At 39.0% G+C, this 16,602-nt stretch overlaps 1 protein-coding gene across 8 annotated transcripts in view; it reads left to right on the top strand.

Moving 5' to 3' along the window:
• VPS13B (vacuolar protein sorting 13 homolog B) overlaps positions 1 to 16,602 on the top strand; it is a 399,672-nt gene that overhangs the window by 193,602 nt on the left and 189,468 nt on the right. For all 8 annotated transcript variants that reach the window (XR_014566943.1, XR_014566944.1, XM_083749735.1 and 5 more), the window contains exons 22-23: positions 3,982 to 4,112; positions 12,034 to 12,268. Coding sequence is in view for 6 of the 8 variants with exons in the window: in XM_083749735.1 (XP_083605861.1) it covers positions 3,982 to 4,112; positions 12,034 to 12,268 (366 nt within the window). In the remaining 2 variants the exon portion in view is untranslated. The remainder of the gene's footprint in view (positions 1 to 3,981; positions 4,113 to 12,033; positions 12,269 to 16,602) is intronic.

The raw sequence follows: 16,602 nt of genomic DNA, 5'->3' as shown, positions 1-16,602 counted from the left end.
TAAATTGCAGCCTTAATTTCACAAAAAATGTATATTTTAGAAAACTTTTGAGTGATTAACAAAACGTTCTGTGTACTGTCTTAAAAGTCCTTTATGACTTTCAGTTACAACATGAGTCTTAGGGAGCTGTCTTGAGAACTGCTAGAAACTGATATTGTATATTGTGCTCTGTGATGGCAACTTTGGTGGCAGCTGGTATATAGCTTAAACTCCTGTTCTTTGATTCTAGTAGTTTGGGAAGTAATGGCAACTGAAACTTTGTTAGAAATAAAGGGTGGGAAAATATGATTTACTCAGGAAATAATAATAAAAAGCCCAATGTTTTACAAACACACAGAGACACACAGCTCTTGGCCTTGCTCTCAAAATAAATGGCCTTGTCTCTTCTGAATTCCCAATAATTTTCTCAGCTGACATTTTCTTGTCCCTCTGCTGTTTGGAGACAAACAAAGGTTATGTCATCTTGAGGTCAAGACTTGCCACTTTGAAAATATTCCCTAGTTCCGTGTTTCCATTACTGAGCATTCAGCAGAGAGCCTTCCATCCAGACATATATCACTTTTTAAATATGGTAGAGCTTTTTATAAGTTCAGCAAAAGTTTTTGTGCCCGTAATAATAATAATAATAATAATAATTTATTATTTGTACCCCGCCCATCTGGCTGGGTTTCCCCGGCCACTCTGGGCGGCTTCCAACAGAGATGAGAAATACACTAAAATGTCACATATTAAAAACTTCCCTGAACAGGGCTGCCTTCAGATGTCTTCTGAATGTCAAGTAGTTGTTTATCGCTTTGACATCTGATGGGAGGGCATTCCACAGGGCGGGCGCCACTACCGTAAACTATTTTTATTGCTTGATCAGTATACAAGATTTGAACATTTTCACAAAGAGGTGTTTTAACAAAATGGCCCACTATAGTCCTTAGGTATCTTCACTTACTTTGAGCTTTTAGCAATGTGATTTCTCAAAATGAAAAATGTATAGGGAAACTACTTCCCTTCATTTCAAGAGATACTAGAAATGACCACCACCGCCAGTATGCAGTTTTCAGTCCATGGCTAGAATTTGTCAGTGGCTGAACAGACTATGTGAATTCTTATCTTCCTTTTTAATTTTGTTGGACTTCTGCCATCCTTCTCCATTGGCCATGCTGGCTGGGGCTGATGGGGGTTGTAATCCAGTATCTGCAAGCATCATGATGGCTATTCCTTGGATTAGAAAATTGGCTACGGAGAGGGACCGTTTAACCCTTTCCCTTGCTTGCTCTGCCCTGAATCCTTTAGCGTGCACGAGGACATCCTAACTGGCAGCTATATGAGGAAATTCAGAAAGTGCTGCTGGCAATTTAACCTCCATATCTTATGTATCATTAACTATGTATTATCACGGTCATGAGGGAATAAAACGTGGACACTTCAGGAGGCTAATTAGATGGTGAGACTTTTATAGTCTTTCTGCAACACTTAGTGGGGTTTGAGGTGTCTTAGAGTATGGTGTGTAAGTGTATGAGTTAAGTCTGAGCCCTGAAAGTGACATGTTCAGTCCAGCCCTGACTGATGGAGGCAGTGATATATGGAAATAATTCAAAGTTTCATCCATTCTTTGTAATGCGATATTTAATGTTATTTTTCTGTACGATAAAATTTATTCATGATAAAATTGCACCGTTATGTTAAGCTCCTCCTTTAAGCTTTTTTTTATAAATCACAATTTATTTATATTCCCTCTCCTGTTTCACTTTTGTGAGTGACATTCCCACACCTCCACTTCACCTCTGTGACTAAATCCCACCCACCCGTTTCTTTCCTTGCTGGGTTTGTCACAATCCTAAAAGGATTTCACATCCTAATTAAGAGGAAAGAGGTTTGTTTAACATTGGGGTTGATGTAATACTTAATTGCAGAAGTGAACAGTACATGCAATCCTGTGACCCTCTAGCAATTGAAAGACCCCTAACCATTACATCTACACCACCTCTTTGAATGGAGGAAGGGTGTTGCAGAAGTAAATAGAGTGAGCACTAATAAGTTGGGGCAACTGGAGCATTAAAACTAGCTGGAAAATACCCAGAAAATTTGGGGATTCAGTGTTGGGCATTTGATCCTTCATAGTTATTTTTTCTTGGTTTTGTTTTGTATAAACCTAGCAAGCAGACCCAATTTGAATACAAAACTGGATTCATTCTTAAACTTAAATGCTAAGACTTTGGTGGGCTGTGAAATCTTTTGGCAGAAGGGAAGCACTTAAATTAGGAGATCACACATTTCCGTTTAGTTAACTGAAGGGCTATTGTTTGTGTGTGCCTGCTGTGCAGTGGATGCTTGAACAAGGATGCTTTAGGTGGGTGAAGAATGTTAACTAGACATGAAAGAGCGCAATATTTTTATTTAAATCTGATATTTCCCACAAGATTTGGACTGGGGGAAGAACTTTTTCCGGTGTATTTTTCACATGCTGGCAGTAATCCATCAAAACAAGCCCAACCATGCTGTTTTGTAAAGATTCTGTTTTTGTCTTGCATACTGCTGACCACAAGTTTTTATTCATATTGATGCGGAGCACATTGTACTGCTTTCTCTTTTGTGTATCAACATCTTCATCCTTGGGAGCTGGTGAAAGGCACCACAAGTGATTAGAAGCAGCAGTATTTCTCTTATACAAAACTTATGCAAAATAACTTTTAGCAAAGGCAGCTTTTACAACTCAATAAAGTATGGAAACCATAAGATGCTTGGTTCAGGGGGGGAAAGCGGGGAGGTATCCCAGAAATTCAGGTATCTTGTTGGGGTTGTTCTGTCAGCAGTTTGCATACATAATAAAATCTACCCATTCACCACAGAAAATGTCTACTTTGCTCCCAAGGCAGTCAGACCTTTCGTGCTGTCTTTTCATACATTGTGAAGTCACAGAGCTTATCATACCATCTATCATTGTGCCTTCCAAGGTTTTCCAAAACCGTATGATTACAAGTCTGCCATCAGCATGAACCCAACCAGCTCCTTACTTTTAAGATTTTTGTTTTGTCCATCTGAGATGTTTAGCAAAGTCAGCGTAGAAATAGAAAAAGAACTGGTTTAGTGATCATGTTAATTCCCATGAACTCTTTCCCCACAAGTTTGCCACACAAGGGTATTCCAATCCCAACAAAGTTAGTAATATGGCAACACTAGCAAATCGGAAACAGGTTTTTATTTATGTAAGATAACTTACATAATTACTGGGGTGTAATGCCAATGATACACAGATTTTTACATCGTTCCCTTTAGTTACATGGAGATCAATGTTAACTGCTTACTACCTCAAGCTTGTTCCACGCTGAGAAAGTGAAGCAATTGATTTAAACATAGTGCACAGTTACTCTGTCATTGTAATTTATGTTGATATTTATTGAAATTTCCTATTGTCTTTTAATTTTGTTATCCTCATTCTTTGATAAAAGATACTTGGAAGATATGATGTTGTAATTGTAGAGGATCTATAAATGTGATATCCTGCTTGTTATGTGCTTGAAAGAGTGATGCTATTTATAAATAAGCAAATAATAAAATTATGAATAAAATGCATGTACAGATAGCATCAATTTTTAAGGAATGTGGTATAAATTGAAGAGACTTCCTAGATTTGATAACCAACTGCTGAATTGCTATTTCAGGTTCTTTGGCACAATCGAAGCTAAAATCTCCCTCTTATTTGCCAAATGTTTTTGTACTAAATTATTTGAATGTAACCACTAGCTTTATGAAATGGTGGAATGCTATTGGAATAGTTTAAAAATCTGACTTTTCCACAATTGCTCATTTAGTTCAGTTCAACTAAGGCCTGTTGAAACTAATGGAATAAGTTACTTCTGATTAATTAGAGTTACATAGGTTTAATTAGAACCTATGGTGACTAACTTTGGTTAGATTATGCTACTATGCACCATGTAAAACAAACTTAAGTTCTCAAATGTATTCTATTGTCCTTTTATTTTTAAGAATCGCGACCTTTATCAGTTCCAGTGAAAGCCATGCTGAGCTCATCTGAAAGCTGCAGCAGAAGTCCTGAGGAAAAGATGAAAGAATTTATTGGGGTATTGTGGAATGCAGTCAAGCGCCTTACACTTCAGGTAAGATGCTGGTTGGGGGGCGGTGAGAGAGAGAGTGGAATATTTGAAATACTTGATACTTTCTTGGATTTTAGCTTATTTTGAAACCCTTGTAAGATAAGTCCCCAGCGTTTGTTTATATAAGAAATGATGAAGCCAGTCTTAAGCACTTTAAGCCCCTTTGGTTGAAATAAGAGAAGAGTTAAGTATGGTCTTCTGCACATTGTCTTGTGTGTAGTCACATGTAGCAATAGCGGTGCATTGACTGTGAGCTTTCTGCAGTGCCTTGTTTGTTTGTATATTTTGCACAATATCTCATGGTCATTTATAAGCAGCAGATTAGCGCTGCTTTTAAGAACTCCCATCATCCAAATATCCAGTCAGACTGCAACCTATGACTATCTTTTGATTTAAAAAAAGAAATTAAACTTACAGGTTGTTGTGAGAACCCAGTAAACAGTGCTCCAACTCCAGTGTATGACAGACTTTTGCTCCATTGCATTTCCTGTTCCCTTGTATTTGAAAAGCACAGATTTCCAACTACTACAGATTGCCTTGATTATCTATATACTGTTTGAATGGGACGATTTGGACATTTAAGTCATAGGTTCCTCTATTCTCAGCAGAAATTCTTGTCAAGTGATAGCAGGGTGTTTTTCCCCCCCTGTTGGGATTGTCAGGGAGATTTGAGCTCATGGCACTTGGGTGCCTTTTATCATTCATTTCAATTTGTAACTAACAATGCGTTTGTACTTGGGGGAAGTAAAGTTATAAATCTAGCTCCTGGTAATGCAAATTGGTAGTCAGCCTCAGGAATGCATCCCTCCTTAGGCTTAAAATCTAGAAGACAGGATGCATGAGGAAAAAGGAATGGGAGGAGAGAAAAAGCCAGCTCAGGCACCAATTCTTAAAGTTTTACATTCCTATAGCACAGCTATACAGTTCTGCCTATGCAACTTCTGGCTGTCTTGGAGAGCAACCCCTTCCCCAGAAGAACTCCCTGCCCCACAACCAGATCTATGAGCAAAGCATGTAACAAACAGCACCCAGGCCAGGAGTTCAGGGCTGCTCGTGCTACACAATTATTTCCTCCAACTGCTGACTTGATGCTAGTTGGGATCATCAGTAGAGCGGGCTTGATAAAGTCCTCCTCTCTCATTGATGTCTACGGCAGTTCGTTGTTTTAAATATTGATTTAAGGGACTCCCTTGCTAACCATGTTTCAGGCTAACAGCAGTCCTGTCAAAGTGCTTAACTGCAATTGAGGAGGGATTTGCTTGAGATGCAGTTGAGGTGTGTATGTACCCAGTGTTCCTGATTTGCTAATCACATTTGCAGTGTGTTTGTGGAGCCAGTGTTGCATCTGTTCTGGCCCTTATTATAATGCCCAAGGTATTTTTTCTATTCCAACAATGGTATAGCATTCTCGGAGTTCCACCATCACTAAATATAGAACAACAATCTGAGAAAACTTGAAAGCTGCCCTTCTCATTGTAGTCAGCCAGGACTTATGTGGATGTATTTTGGCAGTATGGTTTGGGGATAGTGATTTACAGGAGATTGATTTTATAGGATGACAAATATAGACTGAAAAGGAGTCCTGAGTTGTCAACAGACTGTTGTCTTCATAATTTGAAAGCATGAAAGGGTTGTTCTTTGTATTTATAAATAAACACATAAATGCTTAGAACAGAAACACCTGGAAAATTTACTTTGGATCCAAGGCTAGTGTCTGCTTGGCTGTTTTGCTCACAGTAGTGTCTAGCATGACAACTCTGTGAACTAGGCTTGTTGTAAGTAGTTATGATGTAATTTTAAAAATGCTGTTATGCAAGGGCTTTTTTCTATAGCTGCTAACAATTTCAGCATAAACTTTGCAGTGTCTTTTGGCAACTATAGTATGAGGGAGGGAAGTGTTCACTTTGCATGTGTTCCTGGTACTAATAGCTGCTCAACTTATGAAGTAATGTAAACACAATTATTTTTAAATGGTTGTTAATGCTTGATTTCATTGAGAATAACAAGGGTTCCACATTTTGGCATGAGTTAATAATGAGTAATAGTATGTTAAGCACCAACCAAATAACTCCACATTTTTACTATGTTTCACATAAATACACTATTATCAAAATGTTCCTTAAGTACTTTATAAAATGAATCCTTAGTTACTTGAAAATATTTGAATCAGTATTTTAAGTCAACATGATTTGTATTAAATGACATATTGAAAACAAAATGAAATGGAGTTGGAAATATGTTGATGGTGTGGTGAGTGCAGTATGGAAGGCTCTTAGCATTGAATGAAAAGATAGCCAGAACTGGCGCACACAGAGTGCCTGTACTCTTAAGTGCTTTTTCCTGAACTGTCCATGTGTGAGACTTCCCCTTCCCCTCACCCCTTGCAGCGCTCCCCCTACAGCCTTAAAATCAATTCTGAAAGGTTGGGAGTCCCTCCTGAGCAGATTTTGGTAATACACAGGAGGCTGCAGGTGGAAGAAATGAAGGTGAAATTCTGTGGCATTAGCAGAAGTTCTCTTGTGCAGTTAGACTCCATCTTAACTGGCTATTCTATATACTTTGACAAATTATACTCTTGGGTTCCCTCACCTGCTTTCTGATTGTGACACAGTTCCTCCTTCATTTGCACTCATAGTTGTTCTAGTAGAATGTCTAAACCCATCAAGTCAACCTGACAGGGATCTTTGCTGCAGTACAGTATAATATTTCCAAAGGAAACATTCCCATTTCCTCTGTGTGTGTTCATAAGATCACCACAGAAAGCAAAAACATATGCACAAAATGTGACCTTGGAATCAACTCTTTGCTTCACCCTTTGGCCTTGTTCCTTCCTTCTGCCTTGCATTACTTGCTGCTTACCTTGGTCCTTCCATACCTGTGTTCATTGATCTCCATTCTTTTGATCACCGGCGCTGAATTCTTCTTGTTGGAGTTGCTCAAGATGCTGGTGTGGATCATCTCAGGATCTCTTGTGAACACCATCCAACAACTGGTTGTTGCTAATTTCTAGGCTGTACAATGTCATAAAATCATAGAATCGTAGAATTTTGTAGAGTCAGAAGAGGACCCCAAGGATCAACTGGTTCAACCCCCTGCAATGCAGGAATCTCAACCAAAGCAGATGGTCATCCAACCTCTGCTTAAAAACATCTAATGAAGGAGAATCCACAACTACCCAATAATATTCCTGGGTCCTCCCTCCCCCCCCCCAAAAAAAGCCCCAGCATAGATTTGTTTGAGGCTGAAAGCTGAGACGTTAAGGTGTTGGAGTTGATGATGGAGTTGTATAATAGATTGGAATGGGGGGGGAGGGAATTGGTCCAAGGACCATGGTCCAAAGACCAGCCAATCTTCCAGGCGCCATATACCAGGGGTGGGTGTGTCCAGAGGCAAAAAGTGGGAGGAGCAAAAGATGTGGCTCTTACCTTTTTAGTGAAGGATGTGTTAAAGCCATGCACCATTCGGAGGTTTCTATACATACATCTCTCCATCCTGGCAAGTAAAACATATTAGCACTGTTGATGGACACATCCCATCCAGGCAAAGACACTTAAGCAAGAGATGTAGTGGGGCTGATGAGGAGTGTGGTGTAGTCAGAGGGGGTGGAGCCTGGTGAAGGGAGCATGGCTAGGGTGGGTGGACTGAGGGCCAGACAGGGATCCCTGCAAGGCTGCATTTGGCCCCCAGGTGTGAAGTTTCCCATCCCTGTTATAGATGTTACCTCTCTCCCTCAATCCCACCTCTAGTGTTTCACAAATTTTAAATATTATATTTGTCATAGATTAATATATACAGTCATTACAATTTAAAGTGTTTGAGAAAATCCCTATTTTACAATACACAATTTAACATTTAAATCATGTGGACATATGAAGTACAATTCTTAAAAATATGAACCGGTGCAATAATTTTCTGGAAAGATCTTGTTCAAATGAGAGATGACTCATAAAATTACTGTGTTTTTAATATTTATTGTGTTTTTAATATTCTGTTGGGATTTGCCCAGAGTGGCTGGAGCTACCCAATCAGATGGGCAGCATACAAATAATAAAATTACTATTATTATAATAAAATTATTAGTGAGGGCACTTTTTCTCAGACTGTATATGAATTATGGAGACTGTAATGCTAGTCTCCTTTGCAGGTTTGGTGTAAAGATTGCTTAGAAAATGTAAGTGAAATATTTTGAAAATGTGCCATATCAATATTGATATTACCATTTTAATACTATATTGTTCTTTTTTTCTAATAGAAAACTAAAACTTCCCTGTTGTGTAACTTAAAAATCTTATTTGGTTCAATTTGAAGTCATACAACAGGAGAATTTTAGTTTCTTACTACAGTATAGACTGATTTTATTAGTGTGGAAATTGACACATTTTGAGACATTTTATCAAGAACAGAAAATAAATGCATATTTTGAATGCATGTTAGCTGCCCTTTGTTGTTCTTTTATTAGGGAGTGTTGCGTAGCAAGCACAATACTTAACATAATCAAAAAGGAGGTGATTTTGTTTCAAGAATTTGTAATAATTCCTTGTCTTTAACACACAAGTATGTTCGGTATTGGCAAAAGAACACGTTGCTACCAAAACTGAAATACGATCCTTGAAACAGAAAGGATGTTGCCATGGAAAAATGAAGTAACACTCAGTGCAGCTGTGATGCATTAATGAATAGGATATTTTTTTAAAAGATCATTTGTGTTTGGTGTGGCTTAGAGGGTCCCAACCAGATGGTTTCCATGAATAGGATCTGACCCCCAGCTTGAGGACTTCTTACTGGCAGATTACTTCATTTTCTTTCCCTTGGATTGTCAGATCCTTACATTAATGTAAGATTTACTGCTGCAGATTTATATTCAGTTATATAAATCAGTCACATTTCACATTAAATTCACAATTTTAGACACACAGTTTAATAGTTATTTTTAAAGTGTAAAAAGATTTATTTGATAGCTTTAATATAAGCTATTGATGTAACTTTAAGAGTACAGGAATTTTAAGATATTTGGATTACATATATTTTTAAGCACTATTTCTATCAATAAAGTGATACGTGATACATTCTTGTTTAATCAAACAACTAATAAATTTTTAGAAGTACTCTTCCTTTTCATTTACTCTCTCTCTCTCTCTCTCTCTCTCTCTCTCTCTCTCTCTGTGTATGTGCAGAGCACACACAGTTACACATCTGTGGTATCTGAAGAAGCTTTCATGCACATGAAAGCTCATACCAATAGCAAACTTAGTTGGTCTCTAAGGTGCTACTGGAAGGATTTTTTAAAAATTTTGTTTTGACTACAGCAGACCAACACAGCTACCTACCTGTATCTACATACACATGCATGTGCAGTTAGTTGGTGACCCCAACATAGAAATTTGTCCAGGTGTGAGCTGTCCAGGTGTGCATCAAGATCTTACATATTCATATGTTTTGCAGGAGTGCAAATGCCAGCTGATACTTTTTCATACAAATACCAATTTATTGTGAATAAATTGTTTCTTTTGTGGGGGCAGCAATTTCGTAATTTCAGTGCATGGGCTTATACATATGCACAAAGAAATGAACACTAATTGGGGGGTGAGATTCTAATTTGCATATGCCCCAGTCTTATTTTTTGACGGAACTGGTTAAAAAGCCGTCACGGCTTCAATTTCTGTTGTTGCTGTTTTTTTGCATATTCTTATAAGGGACGATTGAGTTGTTCTGGAATAAGAGCCTGGCAGAAGGAGGAGAGTTTCCTTAATATGGGTCTGAAAGTAGCTTCCCTAATACAGGTTTGAGCACTTAAAAGCATCAAGCCTTAAAACCAACCAACAAAACAAGAAAAAAATGTGAGGATGTCTGTGATTCAGCCGTCTAACAACATTCCAACAATGCATAGTGCTGGATCCTTATGGCAGCAGCATATGGGGCAGCATGGTTAGGTAGAATGAAATGCAGCTGAATGCTATGCAAAGATTAGAGCTTGCGACTTTCTAGTGCTTTCCTCCCTTGGTGAAGTACAGCAGTACCAGAGGACATGCAAAGTTCACTCCGTCTTCCCCATTCGATTGCCAGTAAAGATCCTTCTGATCTCTCATCACCCGATAGCCATCCTTAAGCTGTAACTTTGGTGCTGCTAACACAGTGGTTTGACTTCATCTCCAGAGGCACACTCCATTGTTTCTCGAGACAGACGTATGTCAACAATCGTTTCCCTGTACATACCTATGTAATATCTAGGTTCATTTAGGCTGCATTCTTAGCCCACTTAAAAAGGTAAAGGTAAAGGACCGCTGACAGTTAAGTCCAGTCGTGAACGATTCTGGGGTTGCAGCGCTCATTCTTCCTTTACTGGCCGTGGGAGCCAATGTTTGTTCGCAGACAGTTTTTCCGGGTCATGTGGCCAGCATGACTAAGCTGCTTCTGGCGAACCAGAGCAGCGCACGGAAACACCGTTTACCTTCCCGCCAGAGCGGTATCTATTTATCTACTTGCACTTTGACGTGCTTTCGAACTGCTAGGTGGGCAGGAGCAGGGACTGAGCAACAAGAGCTCACCCCATTGCAAGGATTCGAACCGCCAACCTTCTGCTTGGCAAGCCCTAGGCTCAGTGGTTTAGACCACAGCGCCACCAGTGCCCACTTACCTAGGAGTAAATCCATTGAATTCAGTAGGGCTTCTCTGACATGTAAGGAATGCAGCCTTACTATATCTTACTAGTTTTTGTGTAAATAGTATATATAAAAATTTATTTCAAACGTTAGTATTATTTCTAGAAAATGTTACGGATTGGCAAATTTATATTTCAACTGGTTTTTTGTCATGTAATTTTCTGCACATACACACACAGAAATTATTGTATTGAAAATATAATTTTTAAATTATAGGGTTGCATGTGTTTCTATATTATTCAAGTTCCTTTACCAACGCAAATTATAATGATTGGTTACATGAATAGTTTACCTGTTTTGTGCACAAAGCTACTTAAATTGTGATCTTTTATTCTAAATGTGATGATTTCAGTTATGGAAATTTTTGATAGTTTTTATTTCATGGGGGGCAAAGGAGAACTATATTTGTAATGGCAGATAAGGTAAGATGCAGCGAATGAGTAAGGTTTGCATGACTGATAGTACAGGGAAGGAGCATCTGGTCATAATTGAAGCCTATGAATACTATATTCTTTTTGGCCCACTGTGTGCACACTTTCCCTTCTAAACATGGACAACATGCACATTTTCAGACCTGTTTCTTGTGCAATGAAAGCAAGAAACCTTTTGATTCCCCCCCCCCCCAACATAAACACAAAGGCTAAATTTCCCAAGTTTCTGTGCCAGTTATCGCATTCCATCTACACATAACTGCAGAAGACAGATCATACTAGTAGTATGTGGTTTTGGCAATAATGAGCAATATTTGGCGAAATAATGAAAGTTGTACTTTCATTACATTTGTTGAGAACGATGCAGGCTTCACAAAGCACGAGCATCTCAAACTACAAAGAAAACAAAAAGTAGCAATATATGAGCTACTAGTCAAATCCGAAGCCTTAGCTAGTGCTAACAAAAAGGTAATAAATGGCAAATGGAGCAGGATTTTCTTCCCCTCTTTTTTGTGAGTTCACTTTCCAAATCAATCATCTCTCTTGGAAAGAGGTGTGGAAAGGTAGATATATATTCAGCTTTTTGTACAAACGGTTTTCTGAACAGGTTTATAGGCTAAAAAGACACCTCTTTAGGTGTGACTTCTTTCTAAAAGATTTCCAAAATACAAACCACCTGCAGCTTGGGGGCCTTCACTTGAAATTCGGTTCATAAGTCGTAGAAATATTTGTAGCTGATTTTGATTGTTGCTGTTGTGCGATGCTTAGATACAGTAAACACATCTTAAGGTCTGTTTATGAGATTCCCTTTATGGATTTGTTTTTGTTTTTCAGCTTGAAGTTCAGTCCTGCTGTGTGTTCATTCCAAATGACAGCCTGCCATCTCCTAGTACAATTGTGTCTGGAGATATTCCTGGGACAGTCCGCAGCTGGTATCATGGGCAGGCTAGCATGCCGGGAACTCTTATTCTTTGCTTACCTCAGATAAAGGTTATGAGTGCTGGCCACAAGTACATGGAGCCCTTGCAAGAAATCCCCTTTGTTGTGCAAAGACCAATTCTCGAAGAAGGTAGAGTATAAGATATTCTAAAAGAGAAAAGTTCATTCTATGGTCATCATTTTCCCTGTGTACATTTTCAACGTGCTCAAACCTTTATGTTGAAAAATGTCCTTCAGAATGCTTTTTTTGTGATTTTGCTCCTGAAATTGTGTTACTTGTTCTTCTCACTTCTCAGTCTTTAATATTTTTGAAGGTCATCGTTCCTTCTATTGCTGTGGTTAAGTTGCCTGTAACATCCAGGCTTATCTTGTTTATTGCAACAATTTATCTATATCTATCTATCTATCTATCTATCTATCTATCTATCTATCTATCTATCATCATCTATCTATTCTTTCATACATTATCTTCCTCTTGTAAACTTTTCCCATCAGACTCATTTTGTACCCTCTTTTATAGTTATCTTGATGTTCTTTTTAGTGATACAATATGAATGATTCTCTTGAAACCCTGCATGAATGAGGTAGTTGCTGCTGAGAGCTCCTCTTTGTTGACTTTTCGTAGCCTGAGGATCTGCTGTTCCGTTACATGTGCTTGCCCTGTTTTCGTTGGCTTGAAATGCCCTTCTAAGATGCATTGAATCTCTTCGTAGAAAATGTAAAGCTTGTTCCTTATTCTCTTTCTACTACTGGCAGTCCCCCCCCCCCAATATATGGAGGGGTTTTGTTCTGAGTAACTGCACACACTGGTGGAATCAAGTATAATTGAAACCCACTGAGCCTGTAAAGTCCTTCCCCGCCCTGCTCCACCCCTGCCCTGCCCCGCCCTTTTAGCAACATTTCAGTAACATCTTTATGATGTTTCCAGGTCATTTCCGGGCTCAATGTGATGCGAATATACACAGTCGCACACATATTAGATGCACGTAAGTGTGGGGCTGCCTGTACTTGTTCTTTAACACATGAAATTATTCATGAAAACTTGTGTTTAAGTAAACCTGTTCCAGAGGGACGCAGGTGGCGCTGTTGGTTAAACCACAGAGCCTAGGACTTGCTGATCAGAAGGTCAGCGGGTCGAATCCCCACAACGGGGTGAACTCCTGTTGCTTGGTCCCTGCTCCTGCCAACCGAGCAGTTCGAAAGCACACCAAAAAGTGCAAGTAGATAAATAGGTACCACTCCGGCGGGAAGGTAAACGGCATTTCCGTGCGCTGCTCTGGTTCGCCAAAAGTGGCTTAGTCATGCTGGCCACGTGACCTGGAAGCTCTACGCCGGCTCTCTCAGCCAGTAAAGCGAGATGAGCGCCGCAACCCCAGAGTCGGCCACAACTCGGCCTAATGGTCAGGGGTCCCTTTACCTTTACCTTTAAGCTTGTTTCTATCTATTGGTTCATCCAGCCAATAATCATTTACCAAACAGTCAATTATGGATGCTTTCAGCTGAATATATATTTGGGGGGGGGGAGGTGTGAGTTCATGGCAGCCAGTGTTAGGTATCTTCATGATTTTCATCTTCATCTGTGAGAGGAATAAAACACAGTGATCATGTTTAAGCTGCTATGAAAATTGCCACTGATAATTGTCATTCAAGTATGCTTCATATACATTATCATAGAAATCCTCAGAGTTAGGCCAATGCTAATATTTTCATATTGCAGTAGTGGGTCTGAGACAGCAAGGGTGATGGGTGTGTGTGTTATGTTTTTTAACTGAGATTTGAGCCAGGACTTCCCAGCTCATGGTTTAGTGGTTCCCAATAGCCATCTGTTTAGTTTGTAACTGAGGTAAGACTTGCCCCATGTCCTTTACAGGCCTTGCACTTGGCCTCTCTACTAGACAGTAGTTGTGAGAACAGTCAACATTAATAGTTGCTGTTTTTCAAATGTGTAGTTTGCCAATTTCATGTCATAACATGGCAACATTTGGGAAGGAGCTATGTTTGCTATTAAGCTCTGAATGGAACGTTCCTGACAATTGTGGTAGGTTTAAAGAATGACATATGTAGATTATTTATTTTTGTTAGAATAGGAAATACATGCTATCCATATTTTAGGCCGTACACTATATGAATTTCTTAAACCAGCTTATGTTAACCATAGACGTAAGTTTCATCTGTATTTGTGCAGTGTTGTTTAAAATGATAGTTTAGGCTGCAGTCCTAATCTCATTTACCTGGGAGTAAGATCTATCAAATTCAGATTTACTCAGATTTAGGTAGGGACATAGGTAGGGCTTGAACTGCCATGCCTGTTTTACTGCAATTGGCCTTTCTTAATGCACAAAATCAGATACAATGTTTCCATTCTGTGACTTTCCTTAAAATGTGATTTGGATGTATCAGAAGGTACGGTATATTAAAAGATGCATTCAATATTCATGAAATCCAGTGTTTTTGCAAATAAATAAATAAATAAATAAATAAATAAATAAATAAAATGCTTCACATGTTCTTTCTAAACTCTCAAGTAAAACTAGCTGTGTCCATTTAATTCTATCTCTACCCCTGCCTTTTGTATTATGAATTTAGTGTATTGTATTCACCAAATCACAGTAAATGTTGCCTATGTAAAGCTAGTGCTAATCTGTGTACATGGATCAAAACAAAAGTTGAACCCAACTGTGGCCATACACCTCATCATTTGAAACACTACTACCTAATGTTCTCGGAACTCGCTCAGCTGAATTTGTACAAATACCCGTAAGTCTGGATGAAAGCAAAACCATTTGGCTAGGTGGACTTTCAGCACAGTAACTCCCCACAGGTTACATTTTGGATGAAGCTACAGTGCTCATGTTTGTAATGAGTGGAATCATCATTCAGCACAGTTCCCCATTGAAAAAACTCAGTGTTCTTCTGATAAACATAATTTTTTGCTTTTCAATGCTGATGCCACCCTGCCTGATATAAAGAGAAGCATGTGTAGACATATATATCTGAATAATAATAATAATAATAATAATAATAATAATAATAATAATAATAATAATTTATTATTTGTACCCCGCCCATCTGGCTGGGTTTCCCCAGCCACTCTGGACGGCTTCCAACAGAGATGAAAAATACACTAAAATGTCACATATTAAAAACTTCCCTGAACAAGGCTGCCTTCAGATGTCTTCTGAATGTCAGGTAGTTGTTTATTTCCTTGACATCTGATGGGAGGGCATTCCACAGGGCGGGCGCCACTACCGAGAAGGCCCTCTGCCTGGTTCCCTGTAACTTGGCCTCTCGCAGTGAGGGAACCGCCAGAAGGCCCTCGGAGCTGGACCTCAGTGTCCGGGCAGAACGATGGGGGAGGAGACGCTCCTTCAGATATACTGGACCGAGGCCATTTAGGGCTTTAAAGGTCAGCACCAACACTTTGAATTGTGCTCGGAAACGTACTGGGTATTATAGACATAATGGGTGACATCCAATGCTGTCTGTGCAGCGAACTGCCCCTCGTGCAATGGGGCTTCTCTTTCCTGTTCTCTCCCCTCAGCATCCTGCATCCCCCCAAAAAATATATTCTCTGGAGGCTTAGGGGATCCTCTAGGGGCAATCAGCATTTTTAAAACAGATTCTAGGTCATTAAAGCATTAGAAATATATTTCTCTTTTTACTTACCCATATGAAGAAGGATAAACATTCCTTTAACAGAGTTTTTGCTCTCCATTGTTGGTAGGGAGGGAAATATTTAATTCATGGTACATTTGTAACATTGTAAATGATAGTGTTGATCAAGATTTCAGCTCTTTAAGAACAGGATGTAAAATGTTAAGAAGGTTTTGCCAAGAGCCGAACAAAGTAAATGGAGTGAAATATTACTTGGGGACTACTGAGAGTGTTCTTAGCCCACAGCTACCACTGCTATTGGTCTGGAAGGTTGCCATGCTTGGACTCTCCAGTTGCATAGTAGCTCTCCATGTTAGGGAAATACATTTCCCAAACTTGAGGCAGGTAGATAGCAAACACATTTGCGCTGATAGAATCATCTCCTTAGTGGTATGCTGACTTCTGCTTAATGGAACTAAGTTAGTTATATCCATTAATTGCAATGGGTCTACTCTGAGGAGGATTATAATTGCTACAGCCCTAAAATCTGTTCAATTATCTCAAATTGAATGATTACCCAGAACTGCCATGCCCTCTTCTCATATTCCTGTATTTGTTCTCTTTAAAAACTTTGCTGTCAATGATGTGGCATTTTAAGCAATTTTTAGATGTTTTATCTATTTTTGAACCCCAGTAATCAGAATTCTTCACTGCGGGAGATGTTTTAAATTGGAGGCTATAATCCATCTAAAACCAAATTATTCTAAGTCCCATTGAAGGGGAAAGCATAGTCTTAAATGCATCCTATTGAAATCAGTAGAAATTAAAAGTACTTATGTTGACAGAGTAATGGGTGATTGTTATAAAAAC

The sequence above is a fragment of the Podarcis gaigeae genome (genome assembly GCF_964106915.1).
Source record: "Podarcis gaigeae genome assembly, chromosome: 7".
Lineage (NCBI taxonomy): Eukaryota > Metazoa > Chordata > Lepidosauria > Squamata > Lacertidae > Podarcis > Podarcis gaigeae.
This window is presented reverse-complemented; position numbering and strand designations above follow the sequence as displayed.